At 45.1% G+C, this 18696-nt stretch overlaps 1 protein-coding gene across 4 annotated transcripts in view; it reads left to right on the top strand.

Moving 5' to 3' along the window:
• Kdm3 (Lysine demethylase 3) overlaps window positions 1-18696 on the top strand; it is a 273649-nt gene that overhangs the window by 70197 nt on the left and 184756 nt on the right. For all 4 annotated transcript variants that reach the window (XM_076368941.1, XM_076368952.1, XM_076368950.1 and 1 more), the window contains exon 7: window positions 11049-11148. In XM_076368941.1, coding sequence (XP_076225056.1) covers window positions 11049-11148 — 100 coding nt within the window. The remainder of the gene's footprint in view (window positions 1-11048; window positions 11149-18696) is intronic.

The raw sequence follows: 18696 nt of genomic DNA on the forward strand, positions 1-18696 counted from the left end.
TGAAAATTTATTGAACATAGATGTTTAGAAATTTGTGGAACCATATTCAGTGTAATATATTCATAAAATCTCCATACTATTAACACTAACACTTTTAATAGGAAAGATATTTGAAAATATATTAAACAGAAACTTCAAATTTAGAGCACTCTATTCAAGATGACATATTTTTGAAAATACCATATTTAGCAATTCCTACAGCTTCCAATCTTCTCAACAAAGCCGAAAATGAAATGCTCAACACAAAAGTCTAAAATTACCGCAGCTTAGATTTCGAAAAACGCGAACATTTTCAGTGAACTGCACCGAACGTGGCACAATTCACGAAATCTAGTGCACGTTACTCGAAAAGGGTCAACGCTGCGCATAGCTACGTTCTCAAGCGTACAAGCAAACCTATCGCTTTAAAATAATTTTTAGCTCCATAGTCTGGCCCGCAGCCGGCCTCCCCGCCCCTCGACACGGCTTCATAAATCCCGTCCCGTGCAATTTCCACTCTGGTGGGAGAGCAGTTCCCGCGGCGCCGGAATTTTCCGAGCACCGTTTGGGATTCCGGGGCGAAACGGGTTAATAAAACAATTCCCCGTGGCGCGGGACGTTTCGCGAGCGACTTCAGTTTCCTACGGAACTGCGTCTGACCGGCTTGGTGGTGCGCGGTTCGAAAAATACGGGAAAAATGAAATTCAAACTGCCCTTTTTCATCGTGATGCGTGAGGGGACTTTTGAGTGACGATGTACGTGCACGGAGGTCCATTATACGCGCACGTGTGGGAAGGAGAGTGAAATAGAGCGTCGAGAGGAAGAGGAAGAACGGAGAGAGGGGGAGAGAGAGAGAGAGAGAGAGAGAGAGAGAGAGAGAGAGAGAAAGTTGAAAAAGAGAGAGTGAAACGGAGTACTGAGGAAACAATGGAGAATAGAAAAAGAGGAAAGATCGCAGAGGGTAAGAGGAGAAAAAGAAAGGGGAAAAGGGTGCTAAGAGAAGGAGGAAGAGCAGAGAGAGGAAAAGGGTGCTAAGAGAAGGAGGAAGAGTAAAGAGAGGAAAAGAGCGCTGAGAGAAAAACGAGGATGAGAACGGAAAAGAGTAAAACAGAGTGCTGAGAGAAAGAAGAAGAACGGTGAGAGCGGCTAGAAGAGGAGAGGAGAGCAGGGTTGAGAGAATGGATGGTGGGTGTACGGTCGCGAGACGAAGAGGGGGTGAAAGAGAGAAAGGGAGACGGGAAGAGGGACGAATTGGAAGGGAAAATGAATTCTCGTTGGCAGTCAGATAACCCGGTACGATCGATCGGAATATCTGCCGGTCGGTTGGCGTTACATACACGCGCCGCTTACATAGAAACCCGCTTATATATAGAACGCAACGGCCATGTGCGCCGGTCGCTGGGGCGGCGCGGCGCAGCGCAGCGCGAGAGAGTGTACGCGTCTCTACATATGTATGGCGACGCGTACATAAACGCGTCTGCGACTCTTTGCGAACGACGGGAACGCATGTACTATGCATGAATGCGTATACAGGGTGGGCTCGATTTAGCCGCACCGGCACTTTTCAAGGAAGCACGGAAACGAAACCCGCCGCGAGGCCCTCGTGGATCACCTTCCTCCCCCTTCCCCCCTTCCTCCTCCTCTCTCTCTCTCTCCTCCCCCTCTCTTCCTCTTTCTTTCCCCCTTTTTCCGCTTTTCCCCCACCTCTTTTTTCCTTTTACTTTCTCCGCTTGTTCGCCGAGTAATTACTCTCGGCAAGCCGCGGCAGGTACCCGACCCCCGCGTACGACAAGCCTCGTTTCAGCGCTTTCAGGGAATTTTAAATATGAAATTTTTGTTTTATTTCGGTCGGTCGCTGGGGACTATTTTTTTCTGGTGGAATTCGTTTTGTTTGATTGATTCGACGAGTCTGTAGGTATTAAATTATTGATCCAGGTATGTCAGTGAACTGTATAAAATATGAGAAGCATTGAAATAATATTCAGTGAGTTTTGTGATTATAATATATTGCTAAAGCTGTATGGAAAAGTCTGTAGAGTATAAATGAAAAGCCACTCCAATTTTTGCAATTCTCCGAAGCTATATATCTGCACGAAGATTACTTATCTGCTAATGACAGTAATAGCAACTATTTCGTTATCTCGTAGTAAATAATACACATCGCATCTACCCGGGTTGAATGTGGCTGACCTTTACTATTAGACCCCAAGTAGAGGGAAACATAATACTACACTTCATATAGGGGAGCAAGGAGAATGTGATCGTCAGTGATCAGACATGTTTAGCCAAGCTGAACCTAGGAATTTTGATGTTTTTACTTCTCGTTCAGCTACCAGGTAACTGGTAGCACTTGTCAACTGCAGTATGTCGGACAATCTGTATTTCAATTCAAGATGCCGGTTAATAGATCGCTGGTAATAGCCTTTCCATAGGCTACAAGGTTGCTCAACCGCGAATAGTAACGTTCAGTCATATTTAATCGGCCGCTTTTGCCCGTCCGGCGGTCATGTATTCCCAGGCCCGTACTTCAGACGGTCCCCTGATGGTCGGCAATTATTCATAAGCGGAAAATTCGCCTCGGAAGGCGAATTCATGAAAAGCTCGCCTCCGCGACTTCCTTGCAAGACGTGTAATCCAATTACGTCCGGCGTGACAGGCTAACTCGAAGTAGGAGGACCAAGACGTGTTAATTGCGAGACGAATCGGCTGTGATTATGAAAGGATCGTGACGAATCAACGTCTTGAAAGTGATGGACGGATAATCGATATTTTTCGGAATAGGTTTTCTATTTCTCTCAGCTCCTTTTCCATTTTATTCCAACTGTGATTTCAATCCTATTTCAAAATCCGATTAAATCCCATTCAAGTCTATACATTAAACATTGCTTCCCTTATTTTTATAAAAATGATTATGCGGTTCGTGTTTGTTTCCCCTCGTTACCATTATTTAGAATAATTTTTCTCTACTACAGGTTCTGAATTTGAAATAAAAATTCTGGATGTCATGTGTAAATTTCGATAGAGACAACAGCTGTTTATAATTATGACATTGTTTATTCTCAATTTACTCTTAAGTGACACGTCCACCAACAAACAGTTGATAGATTATCAAAAAAAGGCATGAAATATAAATTACATCTACCATCAGTCAGTTACTTGCAGAATGTCTTCTCTCAAAACACCAGTCCATTCGCAAAGTTTAACAATTAATTCCCAGCGTTTTTCACTTGGTGGACAATCGATACGTCCGAGGTCCGTCCCGAACGAGGCACAGACAGCAAACGGTGTGCTAATGAGCGCGAATAAACGCTCGTTATCAGCAGTCGCCGCTTATCGCTCGTCAAGGTACACGAAGCGACCGAGTCAGACGGATTCCTCCTGACTGTCAATATCTCGCCGCGAGATACTTGACTTGTATGGCGAGTCAAGTATGCGCATAGATAAAACGCATCACGAGGATCGTATCTCTTCACCGGGCGCTGTCGCCGCGCGTCGGCGACGAACAAACGGCACGCCGATTACGCGAGCTCGTTCGCCGACAAATAATGGCCCGTCCGTTGAACGGGTTTCATATTTTTCGTTGCGTTCTCCCGTATTCGACAGTTAAGCGAGTTACATTCAAATCGTCGGGGCAAGACTCGCAGACGCTGTTCAGGCTAGCAACGATTCAAAGAAATCAAGCTTGACCGGTAAGAATTCAACGAAAGTTCGACGAACGGAATTATGAACGTAAGATGCTCCCTAAGTCGTATTAGAACCAAACACAAAATGAATCTACATGAAACAATACGTTGAAAACGTAGAATAAAATTATCTCTGACATCGCAGGATGCGAATATTAGCTGCTTCCCATTCGACAGAAGGCAAATTTGACGAATCTCCAAATATGATTATCCCAAAAACGAAGTATTGTATTCAGAATTATTATTCTATATGTTCTATTTAGTTTTTTATATAGAGTACTTCCTTTCCCAGTTTTAAATTCACAGTTTCAAAAGCACCTTGCATAACAGTTGCATACACAGTGATTTGCGGGACAACGATCAACGCTAAAAATCGATATGTAACGCCTATTTCTGTCGGCAAAACCAGTTGACGACGGCTACAGCGTCGAAACTGTGTCGGCAGTTTCAATGTAAGCCGGGTTAGACAGGTATCGCGAGAATAGAACAAAGGAAGGAGGGAAAGAAATTCGTGGACGTTCCTGGGCGGACGGTAAAACGCTCGGGGACAGGGGAGGGTCACCGGTGCATGGGTGGACCAGTTTACGGGCAGGAAAGAGCAACCGGTACCCAGAGAACCGGTTCGACGTGATGGTAGGCAGCAAAAATCGGTAAACAAGTGAGCTGGCCGGCTTTATCGCGACAACCCCCGCCTCCGCACACGCTATCGATCAGAAGAAATTTGGTTGCGGCTACGGATGGGCTCGAGCCTTTGCCAGGGACAATTAATACCCCGTAATATATGACTCCAGGTGAAAATTTTAAATTGAATTCAAACGAACGTGAACATCCCGCGTTAATCGAAGAGAAATTTTATTTTATGGCGCTTTTTACATATATACGAGAATGATTTAGCACTGAAGCTCTTGACAGTAATTGTGGAAGGAATATATATCCTGGGGTATATCTAAAATTAGCTCGAAAGATTTAGTATTTCCTAAAGTAATTTACTTTTTCTTCGAATGTTTTTCAAATCTGGAAACAATGGGAATATTTCACACTTAAAATTTCTTTTTATGATTTTCAAAAGACAGAGGCAGGTGCTACACTTTCGTGGATACAGAAAGAAGAATATTAGCATGGATTAATGACTAGTACAAATTAATAGCCTATTGATCGAAAAGAATCGAGAGAAGCAAATATCGAGGTCCGTTTCGTATTCATCGGCGCTTTAAGAAGACAATCGCACGCGACACGTAATACTCGTACCATGCGTGTAGTCGCCATGATTGCATACCGGAACGTGCCTCCCATTGGCGTAGTCGCGGTGGCCTCTCCGAGTGTATTCAGGGCATCGCGTCAAGTCGATCGCTCGCAGACCGTTTTCTTACGACGACAGGTGCGCTAATCTATAACCGGGGTTTATCATGGTTGTTCCTCGATCACCACGCGCCCTGTAATCTTGACTAATATTTACGGAAACGTGGCATTAGCGTCTCCGTCCGCTTTCCACTCGATTGGTCATCTCGATCATCGCGATACACGTTTTCTCTCTATCTACAAGCACTAAAGAAAACATCGACAAAACATGATTATATTTTTAGCTTCATTTTCTTTTTTTTTTTTATTTATTTATACATTTATTTACTGTTAGCCGGGACGGTAAAAAAAAAATAAAAATGGAACGTATAAATAGGATTCAAGTACAACACTTTCACTGTTGAAATTTCATTTTCATTTTCCGATAGCAAAATATATTTCCGTCTTCACAGCTAGATACCTAGCTTCGTTGCTAAACGTAATTTAAACGAAAAAACTGTTCAAGACGAAAGAGTATCAATACCATTAAAAAAATATCATCAGATACCAATAAATCTTTATATCGACTATAACATATCGACTTTTCTGATTCATTTTCCCGGAATCAATATCTCTAATCATTTTCTCTCGTCGATCGCTCTAATTCGCTAAACGTTATCAATTTTCAAGCGTGCGTTCGATCGACGATCAGCCATCTCCCTAGAAAGTCAGATCGGCGTGCAAGGTCTCACGTTATCGGAACGGATTCGCGTCGCTCGTTAGCGCGACACCCGCCTGCGCCAATGCACATCTGCGCGCTGATCTTTTCCAGTTACACAGGTAACCACTTAACCGAGAGAACCGACTGCCTCCGTGCACGCACACGCGCAATCGCGAGCGAGCGAGCGAGCTTGGCCAACGTTACGCGCCACTTCGACCATACATATGTAGCCATTAATTAGATTAGCATATGCCGGAAAAAGGAGCTATCCGCTTATATCCGCCTGCGGCGACGATACACCACTACTATAACGCGGAGGATACGGTGCGTTAATGGCATTATGGGATCATCCGTGAGCGACTATAACCTACCTGCCGCGTATTCTTCGACCATTACGCGGCGACCAGGTCGCAACCAGTCTCGCGGTACGTTTATCGCAGCCGGATATCTATGTATATCGACCAGGCCGATCGATAGTCTCTTTCGCTTCTTGCCACCGGTCCTGTCGTGATCGATAACAGAACTCGTTCAACGAAGCGGTCTGGGGACAAGTCCCGCTGGCGCGTTCTTATAATCCGTTTAGTCCAAAAATTCTCTGTAGCTGGAAGCTAATTGGAAATGAAGCTAAGTAAACCTGAAAAATTGATCTAGAACGTTAAATTGAAATGTATTTCAGTATCCCAATTGAATAAACAAATCATAACCCAGAAACCTAAGTTTCTTTACTCATCCATTGCTAGGGCTTTCGCTGTAGATAGGGCTTCCACATACAACACATAAAATTAAGCAGAACTCGAAATGTTAGTAAGTATCCCAGTATTATCCGAAAATATCGTAACCATTACCAAAGCGAATCAAAAAGAAACTGCAGCTGAATTCCCAGCTGGCCCCTCTGCGATCGATCCACCCCTATCGCGTGCTAGCAGCGTGTCGATAGGATCTTCGGCAGCTGATTGCTCGCGAACGACCATCCTGCGAGCATTAATAATTCGGTCGTGCGAGATTCCTCGGTCGGCCCACTTATTCCGCATTCCTCGCGGACACACGTATACACGTGCACGACGCTAAAGTTTAGCCTCGGGTATCGAAGGTGGCGGGACTACGCCATTGGCGGGAGCAACAAGAGCGACACAAAGCCGGGAGCGACGGCGCAAACTATTTATTTCATGGGCTTCCCCCGTGTAGACGACGCGCTCTCTCTCTTTCTCTCACTCTGTCAGCCCGTCCCTCCCTCTACTCTAGCCACCCCTCTAGCCCCGGTCTCGGCCGGGTCGTTTTAATGGCCGTCGTTGCAGGCTCGTGTGCGTGGACGTGTGTACACGCGAGCCGTATATCAACGGGCGCGCAGGCTACATAAGGGGAAGCGGCGGTCGGTATGCGAGGAAGGCGCACACCAAGGCACCGGGGCTACATAAGGGCCACATAATGTGCGTGGCCATGTGCATCCGCCGGAATGCGACGGCCTAGGTGAAATGCCTGGTCCCGTGCCAGATACTTTAACCTCGATTCACAATAAAACGGACTGGAATCTTCTTTTCTGGCACTCCGGATGGAGGAGGTCGTGACCTGGACCGAGGGAATCCGCGCTAATGCTGTCTCGGGGAACGATCACTGACTTGCGCATTAACGCGACTGTTTGTTAGTAATGGTCGAATCGGGAGTGACCTTTCGTAACATTTCTCTTTTCTCTCGTTCTCTTTTTTGATTTTTCACTTTTAGAGGTATCAAGTGTCAGTTCTTGTAAAAGGATCTTTTGTCGATTTATGCAGTACGGAGTAGATTGTTATATTTGTCACATGCTTGTGAATAATTTTGAATATTAAGAAAATTGTTTATTTAAAAGTTTTGTGACCTTTTTGTAGAGCATTTGGAATTGAAAGGTTAAGCGAACGGTTCCTAAATTCGGTCAAGATTTTCAGGGTTCTTGATGCATTATTTTTTTACGCTTTTCTGGATGCTTGTTCTAATTCAAAAGGGAAGATCATATATTTAAATGGTATTCTATTTAAGGCTGACATGGATATATAAATCGTGGAACCCTCGCGTATGCAATGAAACTGAAGCTGTAACGAAATTTCAGTAACATTTAACTTGTTCCTAACTTTCTGGAACTTCCGACCCGGGGAATGAAGCACTGTTTTATTTCAATTCGCCTGAACTCCCAAATTTGAATAAACGTACCGCACGTTCTTATCACTTATGCGAACGACACAGTAAAGTTACGAATATTGTTCTGTTTCTGTTTTATCAATATAATCTGTTGGATGCACGAACCATCAGCAAACAAAAAGAGCCGCAATATTTTACTATCCTCAGCACATTTCATAAGTAGAATCAGTTGGTCATGAACAGACTCGCCGAATTATGAAATTTGTCACCAATACTTTATATTTAAAAACTATCCTTTATCTTTTCAATTGATACTTGTGCAAAGTGTTTCTTAGAAACTGTATAAACAATTAATTCGCTTGCCATAAAAGTAACTTTCTTCGTTGTCAGATAGTCACCTCTGAAATTCGAGTTAGTCTTTGCAGCGATCCTGCTTATCACCGTGGAATCTCCACGGAGGCGATTCCCGATCGTCTTTTCGAATATTCACGAGCGATGCAGGCTTTTAATTTCTCCCGAGGCGATCTGGCCCTCCTCCCTCGAGGGCTTGTTCCCCGAGAATATTCACCGACCCATAATCCAGCCGCGTATCCTTTCCACGCTCGTAAATTCGCTTACGTCCCGCCTTCTCTCGGTTTCTGCGTCGCGTACCTGGTGGCCCGTTTACGCGCATCTATACAGAGTGGTTCTTCAGACTAGAACCTCCTCGATGAACAATGAAACATCTAATAAACGTTACCCCGCATTAAAAGTAATATTAAAGTTGATGGGATAACCATTAAATTGTTCAAATATTTGAAGCAGTCCTTTGCAGCCCAAAATCTTCTTTTTTTCACTTTAGAACTTCCATTATCGTTACTCAATACCATTATATCTTAATACATCACTTTACTCGCTTATCTAAGAACATTTAGAAACCTCCAAAATTCTGTTTATACACGATGTGATTGTGACATTACGAATAATTATATGAAACATTGGTAAAACGCGTAGCTGTTGAAATAAGATTGAATGTAGAAAGAACTCGAACGAAAGATCTCAATGAATTAAATTGAAATAAGTGGCTATAATGATTCTCGAGTGATGAAGAATCGTTCGGAATCGCTTGTGGATCACCCAGTACGCAAAACGATGCGCCACGTTTATCTCTAGCTGCGTCAGTGCTGTCGCGTTTATCTACGGTAATAAATGCGCCGGTCGAACAAAGACGCGAACCACCGCCAACCCCTTTCATCCGCAACCCTGTCCACGTTTGCCACCGGTGTCCCATGGCGTGACTTTACGAGCGACGACAAAGCGACCAGACTGACATTACGATCGTCCCACTGCGGGGCGGACATGACAAAGGAGTCTAGTTGAATCGGTCAAAGATTCAAATGTATACCGGGCCCTCTGATGCAGTCCCTGTCGCGGTCCACACTGAGACAACGCTCGCGAGAACGTTCATTGTCTTCGTAGCGCCGTGAACCTGGATACAAGGATAACCCGTGATCTCGGCGTATTTGATCAGTATAATGAAACAGACCCCGGGATTCTGGTTTATTGAACAGTTTTTCGAGATAATTAGGTGTTTCTGATTTTCATGGAAGAAGATGGAATCTGGACCATAGACACACGGTCTGGTAAATGTCTTTTTATAGCAGGTTGCTATGTGCTTGTTTTAGAAAACAAATTTGAACTTTTTTTTATTCATAGCTTCGCTGGTATAAGCTTCCAAGAAGCGTTCTTTCTGCAACTTGGCAAGAGTAAGTTTGTGAACTTAACGAACGTAAAAAGGAAAAAGATACTGAGAGTTAAAAATAAGACGCTTGAACCATTGTTCAACTTGATTATTTCAAAGGTACAATCCATTGTATTTAACCTTTCGCGAAGTAGTAGAAATTACTTTAAAGTACCATTATTATAAAAATTCTAATGAAATTGAATTTAAAATAAGAGTACATTTGTCTTCGTTGTTAGTTGAGCAAAACAATCCTAAAATATCTCGATCAGTGAGACTAAAAAAAACAACGACGCAATGTGAAAGTAATAAAGGACATGTAGCATTATAGAAAATGAATGTAGAGGAGATTAAGTTTCGATTAACTCGAAGATATTCATTTACCCGAACAGTAAAGAATCAATCGAGCAGTGTTTGTCGTAAAATATCCGATCAGCTCGGCTCTCCTTTCTTAACGGTTGTTCCGGAATAACCGAAAACTTTCATAATCGTTAAAGAATCGCCGGCGAATATCGGTTCGCCGGTCGAGAACGCCGCGTACATACCCGTCACGATCCAAGCTCCAAAGTGGAAAAAGATGTAGCTACACGGCCAGGAGATTATGCCCGGCGGCGTCGCTGCACTTTGCCCCGATTCGTGAGCGGACCCTCGATGCGCATCGACGGGACTCGGTCAGGAAGATAACGAGCCGCGCTTACATGAAATCTCCGGCTCGGATTTTTTCGCCTGCAGCGAATCGTCCGCAGATCATTACCAGACAACCGTATCTCTTTAAATAGACACTCCACAGCGTGAACGTCCCGGAAATGTTCCATTGCGATTCCGAGTAACTTGGGGAACAGTTAAACAGAGTTGAAACAAGCGTGCGGCTCGATGAATGCAAAACGCGGAGAGAAAAACAAACTTCGAATCGATTAGTTCAAATAAATGAATGAGAGTGTTTCGATGTGGGATTGAGATCGTTATATTTTTTTAAGTTTGTTTCGTTTTTTTTTTTACTATTTGACAGTTTCTCTTGTATCCAATTACGTTTACCTTTGCGTTCCTTTTCGAGTCGATACTTGATACTTGATGTGAACGATACGTTGATTACCTTTTGTAAATTGAACCTGAAACGACGAAATAGAGAAGAGAATAAAAATATAAAATGTAGTGTGTACTGCTTGCTGAAAAATATGTGATATTTTCACATACCTTGGTATTTTCATTGAACGAAATACACATTGGTTCTTCGATTTTTGTATATTTGAAGGTGAAACGTGTAAATAGCTACATAAAAATAGTGGAACAGCGATCCTAGATGAACACTTCCCATTTTCTCTGAAGTGAGATTATCATAATAGATCGAATATTTTACAGTAGCGTAGACAAAACAGAGAAAGATGAATTGAGCGAATCAAGCAAGAAACTAACAACAATCGTGCATATTTACCGACAGCAATTCTATTCTCCGTCATGATCGTTTGCTCGCGGTTGACACAGTTTCTTGAAACCGGGCGCAGCTCCGCATTTCCAGAATGGAGGGCTGACAAATGACAGTGTTTCATTTATATTTCAGCCGCGACCTGGAAGGAGGCCCCGAGGACGTCCTGGGAACACCGCACAGTTGCAGACGACGCCCAGGATACAGAGTCCCATCTCGCAGCATCTTGAAAAAGGTGAGTCTGGTCTCGCTTGTCCTCGCGATGAAAATTTCAAACCGGACATGCTGCAGTGTCTAGCCCGGCGTTATGATAATGTCGCTATACTCGTCGTTCTCGCAATTTCATCTCGCAATTTCATGGCGATGGACATTTCATCGCGTCCTGTTAAGCAATTACGAATATAACACGAACGAGTCAGAAATAGATTATTTTATAAACGCTGTTCAATTCACGGGGTAGCCCCAATTGATTCTATTAATAATTGATTGGTAGCAATGAATACGGTCGATCCTGAGCCGTTTCGGAGCACTGTAGAGTTTGCTTAGTTCGACTGTGATGATTTTCATATAATCCTCGAACAGAAGTATAGTATCTATTATTCGAAATCTCATTTCCTAGCATTTCCCACATGAGTAACGTATTCTAGGTAAATGACACAAATTTAGTCACTCACATATTTACTACTTCCTTCATTTATTCACCTGTTTACCCGAAATCAGATTCAGTATCCTAATATAGAGGACCTAGATCCGACGTCCTCGATTGCAACATTCTCTTGCAAAATTTAATCAATTCGCTCGAAAACGAATATACTCTTCATTCTAAATTAACAAGTCCTAATAATGTCTTAATATTCCAAACGGGTCTACCCTGCTCCAGATACAGCGACACGATTCGCCGATAGCCCGAGAATAATACACGTTCTCAGTCGTCGATTAACAAAAACTAAGTAACATTGTATACAGCGCCGGGTTATTATTACCACAAGCGGGTAACAAGGGCGTGGAGCGCTATCAATCGAAGTCGACCAACTTAGCACGGTATATCCCCGGCGGCATGTTCCGCGCGACGGAGCACAGAGGCGGCGGCGGGTCCGCGTGCACCTAACGGAAAGGTCATCGAAGGGAAAGCTAGACCCGTCTGCCGAATGTAGCCCTCGAGCATGCCGCGTGCTAGGTCTACGTCTTCCGCATGGTCGATGAAGCGGGGTCAAGTAGGGTCGTCGCCGCGCGGCTGGCTTGGAAGCCGCCAACGCGATCGAACAGGCTCGAAGGTCGGGCAAGGAGCTTCCCGACGAGACGTCATTCATTGACGAAGCCCTGGGATCGGGTCTGGGCTCGCGCCTTCGAATGCATTGCCCTCGGCCGACGAATAAGGCGAGGGAGGAGGTCCTCTTCTTCTCCTGGGACAAGATATAAAAAGAACGGCGCGCGGAATGGGGGGAAAAGAAAAAGTTAAGGAGAAGTCGGGCGGAGATGGGGAAAGGGATGAGGAGAGATATTCGGGGTGGAGCAGAGCGCCGAGGGGAATAAATGATTCGAGGAACGGAGAGGAACCGGTCCACAAACAAAAGACTCGTTGCCGGATCCGGCTGAATCGGTGGTTAGGGGGCCAAGTTTGGAGAGGAAGAGGAGATGGAAGTCCTGGAGATGGTCGGAGGGATTCAGCCAGGAAGGAAGTGCTGACTCCGATGGGAAGAGAGAGGGTGCTGATGTTGATGAAACGGAGAGCGCGGGATTCCGAAGCCTTTGTCCCGGGACGAACGCTTCTTAATCTCGCGGAACCGGTGATCCTGCACGATGTTTTTCTGCTTCCTACGTTTATCGCGATCCTTCCTCCATCCCCATCGAGCTTTCTATTTCTCCTTTCTTCTACTTCGGATTTCTCTTCCGTCGCTGCTCTCTGGGTTAGTCGTGCTTTTTAGGGTCGTCGGGCTGGTCCCGTGGTTTCTTCGATTCTCGAGTGTCTTCCGTTCAACCGACCGGGAAATTAGAACTTGTATTTCGCGTCGATTCGCTCAGCTGAATCGCGAACGGGACGTCTGTTTTATTCGGGAATTGGACTTGTAGCAATTGCGTGGACGTTGTAACTGACTGTACTAGATGGTGACTGGGGATGGGAAAATTTGTCGTTTGCTGGTTGAATGTGGAAAGTTAGTGGACTGGTTATCGTGCGTTTGTTATGAATAAAGCAAAGTGAAGTTGTTCGTCAAATTGAATGAAACGTTTGGGTAAAATACATTTATCAAATCGTATTGTTAAAAATTAGTTTCTGAAAATGTGTATTTGTTGTCTGTTCATTCTTGCTCTTTTTTGTAGGGAAATTCTGCACGCGACGGAAGATCGAATATTTCTGAGCAGTAGTTTGACTCAGAGGTACGGCTCCAATGACTCGATCAGAGTTAATAAACGCACGAATCGGGATTTATTTATAGATATTCAAATCTCCAAATCCTCTTTGCCAGTCTGTCGTATGGATCGCTAAGTGTTCCATGACGATAAGAGCAACGAACCACGTTCTTCCCGGCGCCCGTGTTCGTCATCGTAGAACAGTCGCTCCTCGTCCAAGTTAGCAACCGTGACCGGACCTTTTTTCGTCTGTTTCGACCACGGATGCAGCAGGAAGTGAGAAGAGGAGCGGGCGCCGTCGCAAAAGTCCCCTTACGTCACCGGTCAAATATAACCGACGCGATTGCTCCTCTATTTACTCATCCTCCTTTCCTACACGTTGGTTGACTGCCTAGATTAGTCGATCGTTTACTTTCTTCCCTTAGGATCGATGGTTTCATCATTCCACAAGCTTCTAGCACAATTCATTAAAAACTATTAAGCCTTTTTATTTCTATAATTCACAAAACAACAAGCTCGAAAGAAATTTAAATCAAATAGAATCTAAAATAAAGTGAACCCACCACTGTTCAAATAAAAATTTCGTCATTTCTACTTGCTACGGACTATAACACTATAAAGATCCATAATTCAGAGTTAACAAACAATAATGCTCAAATACTTGAATATTAAAATACTCGCAGGAGGAAAATATCAGTACCGTCACCAACGATACCATGTGAACCGAATCAGAACCTGAATTGTCGTCATCGAATCGCAAATTTCGCTCAGTCTGGCCGTCCATCGATGATTTCCAGTCGGTCCGGGGAGCGGAAAATCTCTTCGGGGATCGGTTGGCCGTTTCCCATGGGAGGCCGAAAAATCCGCGACGGTTCCCGGGAACCCGTTCGTTCCGCACGACAGAGGATTCAAAGCCGCGATCTTTCTTTCCGCGAGCGACGAGGCGCAGGCACGCGCTAATAAAGTAACGAGGGCATCCTTTGAAGTGGGTCTTCTGCGTCGCTGTAATTCCTCGCCTCGTCGTGGTCGTCGTCCCGCGTCGCGCGGCCTCTCTTTCCCCCGCTTCTTCTATTTTCCTCTTTTTTTCCTCCCTTTTTTCCCACTGGTTTTTCTCTTTCTCCGCGCTTCCTCCGAAAATAAACGCGCCGCGTAAAACGCGAACCGGATGACACGTCGCTGAAAATACAACCGTGAGGCGACGGCGGCGCGATGATATTTCGTAGTAATTACGAGCGGGGTGGGCGGACGCGGCCGGCGAGGAATTTTTTTCTATTTGGACGCGAGGAAAGCCCTCGTCGCGTAAATATCCCGCGGAAAAAGGGGTGAAGACGCGGGCGTTAAAGGGACGCCGCGCGGAAATGTTACGCGTTAATTAGGGATGTGCGTGTTCGCGGCTTCCTACGGCATGTTGATAATTAGGAAATATCGCGGACGTTGGCTTGGTAATCAAGAGTATGCCGGAAGGAAAGGAATTGTCAGGCGGAGTGCTCGGGAATAAATGAAAAACTGGTTCACTCGTTACGATAAATTGTATCCAAGAGAATAGTATACTAACTTAGAGTGAGTATAAAAGTTATTCTTCAATGGATCGATTATTGAAGTCATCGACTGTCAATGGAAAATCTAAGATTCAATTCCTAATCGCATGTAGAGATATTTTTTTTAGTTTCAAATACTTCTCTCGGATTTCTCTGTCGCTAATGTTCATTTCGAGCAGAAGGCCACCACGTTCCGAAAGTGTTTCGTGCGCGCATGACAAGGAAAGATTTTCCGGCCGACGATGAAAATGCCACAAAGTTGCGACGCCGTGACAGGTAATGAATTTTAATGACGAAACAAAAGACGGTGCGGTGCAAATGTTGTGTGCAAGTGATCTTAAATAGCAATGGACGAGAACAGGGAGAGGAAAACCTTAACACATAAAGGAGGAGTAATGAGAAACAGAGATTGCAAGGAAAACGTGATTGATAGCGGGTAACATTGGTCGTGTACGGCGGGCTTTGCTTGGCAGCCTACCAATCCTGGTTGTGCGAGTCCGTCGACACTCGTACCCGCCTCCCCGTCGTTCCCTTGATTCTCTCCGACTTTTCAAAGTCGGGAGCTGCCAACTGAAGTTACAAGGAAAATGTAGCACTCGCGGAACTTCTCCCTTCGAGGAGAAAAAAGTCTGTGGTGTGTGCACCTTGAAGATTCGGGAAAGAGGAAAAAAGAGCACTTGGGAAAATGGAAATGGAAAATGGTGAAGTTATATTGGAAAATCGAATCGAGGAGAAGGGAGGAAGAGAGTAATATCGGGGTCTCAGAGGTTATAGCTCTGTGATCCGTTAAATTCCGGCCATGATGCGCCAGCAGCAACGTTTCCCAGGATTAAGTTGATTGGTCTCTTTCTCCGCTCCTCCATTCTCTCCTTCTCCGAAATTTCTGATTGATGACGACTGCTTCTCAAAAGGAGAGTTCCCCCTGAGCAAAGATATTCACATTGCGTTCAACCAGAATGTGTATCGTTCCGCGACACTTGCATCCCAAACGCCCGGACAGGGGAAATCCATCAGAATCACCTCCAACAAATGTGCGTCCCAGTTGGCCGGTTTTGAAGCAATAATGCGTGTGTGCCGCACGCATTATCAAAGTTTCTCGTTCGTCTCCGCGTTTGATGGTGATGCGTTGCAAGTGTACATGCATCCAGCGAGGGCACACACTGCTAGGCGGATTAGAGTGCTCTGCCGAGTAGCAGCAGCACGTGGGCGGTCTGTCGTGCGATGTATGCACGAATCGCAAGTGCCAGGGAGAACCACATGTCGGCACACTCGCATCTGGCGGCCAATGAGCGGTTTCGTTAGTTCAGTAATCACCTAGAAGAAAGTCTGGTACAACTGTAAAGACCGAATAATTCGTGATTCCAACCTTGCATAAATCATCCAGATTAGGCGAAAAGTGCGCATACCACGAAAGAATTAAAATAATAGGCATTCCGTCGATAGAATCGTACTATGACCTTATTGCGAAAGTAATCCAATCCAGAGCACAGAATTAATCATGAAAGGAATCTTCGAACAAAAACCTCAAAAGCTAATTTGAACAGAAAACAGTTACTGATACACCATAGACATAAAAATTGAAATAAAAACACATCGGCATTTCAACATCAATCAACAGAACCACACAAAACGAATTCAAAACATGCCACTATTCGATTCAACAATCTCGAAGTCTCCGCCTCCGCTCTCTATAAGCTTTATTCCCAGTTACAAGCAGCGTTTCAGAGAAACAACACACTCTAATTTTCACCTCGGGGGTTCAGCAGTGGCTTCTCGATTGGGCAATTCGTGTCAGGGAATCGCCAAGTGGACGAGACTACGCGTAGGAAACGCCACGTCCGGGGAATGCATAATTTCGTGATCGATATCTGGCTCTGTTGGCATACGCGTTCACGTATGCGCAGTTGCGCAACATCGGCACGCCGCGATGGAGGGGAAGGAGGTGCGGAAGGAGTGAATGATGAGGAGGGAGAGAGGTTTCGCATTGCTTGGCTCGAACGGACACCGATCGCAGCGTGCGCGAGACGAGCCGTGACTTTTGAATGAACCCGGAGGCGACGACGGTGACTCACCGTCGATCGTACGCGACGATCTATCGCACATGCGTACCACGGAGTTTCTCCGTCTCCGCTTTCTTACCACGTTGCTTCTTCCATCAATTTCTTCTCAGCGATTCCGATCGGTTTTCCAATGAAAATTCAAACTACAGAAACTTCATTATCGATCCGCTGCGCCGCTGCACTGGTCTCGTTTACGCGGTTTTCCAGGCCGCGAGCAATATTTCCACGGGCGCGTTAAATTAATTGATCGATCGGCCGGAAATTCTTTTTTCCGCGGATCCCGCGCACCCCGAGGAAAGTCCATTACCGGCGATAAGGACGGGGGGAAACGGGTAGCGAGGGGGATCTCGCGCGCAAATAACTCCTTGCTCCGGTCCGCATCGTAATTTCTGCTATAATTTCGCGGCGCTGGAATCCACGGGAACGATACAAGCGATAAATTCAGCTCCGCTTGAATATTGCGTGTCCGCCGCTGCGAGATATCCTACGAGAAACGAAATTTAATCGAAATCATTCGCCCCGTTAGTGCATTGAACACCGCGGCGCGAGCCGTTGCGCATGGCCCACGCTCCTCCTGGCATCGAAATAAAATGTATATTTTATTTTTATTGTTCCCGAACATTTACACGTAGGAACTGCGGCGCAGCGGCTCTGATGAAAAATACTGCGGCTCGAAAAACGTGCTCGCGTGGTTCCGGTATTTTTTCTTCCCCCGGAACTCGTACGAAATATTCGAAATTCCGGGGAAATATGTTTGCGGAGAGTCGGTGAAAGTAATAGGAGCAAGATGAAATGTCAAGATGAAACGATAGAAGTCACGCGACTATTTTTATGGCAAATTGATTATTTTTCGAATGACAGGGTAAATAGTGGTTCGGGAAATTTCCTGGATTGTCCAAGCTTCGGGATGAAATGGTTCAATTTGCGGCCGAGTTGGAACCGAGAAGATCGCGGTTGTTTTCTTTCCTCGGGATTTTCCCAAGTCAGCGACTCATCGCGACTGCGAATTTGTTTGTACACAGGTGGATGGCGGTCCCCAGGTAATTAGGCGGCTATATTCGTTCCGGTTTAAACCCGGTTGCGCTCGGTTCCGCCCACTAGTTGCGGAACTCGAATAATTATTGTTTCGAACTAACTTTCGGTTTACTCGATTCCGCCCGGACGTTCGCTGGTCGCCAGCTTTCCACTGAATTCCCGCCCGGGGGCTGGAATTCCCTTGAATTCGTTGCCCGCGATGAACGCCGAACCCGCCACGTACGGAATTCGGGATTCTGACGCCGACTTCAATGTCAGCTTTTCGCGAGACGCCGAAAAATTCGGTCACGGGATAATTGCGCTTGCATCGTTTCGAACTCTTGTTTTACGAACTGTTATTACTCCTATTAACTATGATTATTACAACAATTACTCGTTAAAAATTAAAAATACCTGGGCATATTTCAATGTTTCGTTATTAGGCAAATGCAACGCTGAAATTTCAAATATTCTTATCGGATACACTACAAAAATTGATTTAAGATTTAAGATTGCGTTAGAAACTTCTTTAAAGTACTTACTCACCATAAATTTACACGGTAAATATTCTATTTAAGAGGCCATCCGAAGTTTCATCCGAAAATCGCTGAGTCAGTTATCTAAGAGCCGTCACCCTGTTTTCACCGGGGTAACGCAATCTTTTTAATAAATCGCTCGTTAAATAGCACGGCGAACCGTTCCGTGCGCGGCGCGATTAATCAACGGTGGCCCCGGATTAAATGCTTCCGCCGATGCCGCGAGACCAGTTTTTCCCCGAGCGAGGCGGCCGGTCGAAAACGCGGCCATCGATCTTGCGGATTT

Source organism: Nomia melanderi, chromosome 1 (assembly GCF_051020985.1).
Source record: "Nomia melanderi isolate GNS246 chromosome 1, iyNomMela1, whole genome shotgun sequence".
In the NCBI taxonomy this organism is placed as follows: domain Eukaryota; kingdom Metazoa; phylum Arthropoda; class Insecta; order Hymenoptera; family Halictidae; genus Nomia; species Nomia melanderi.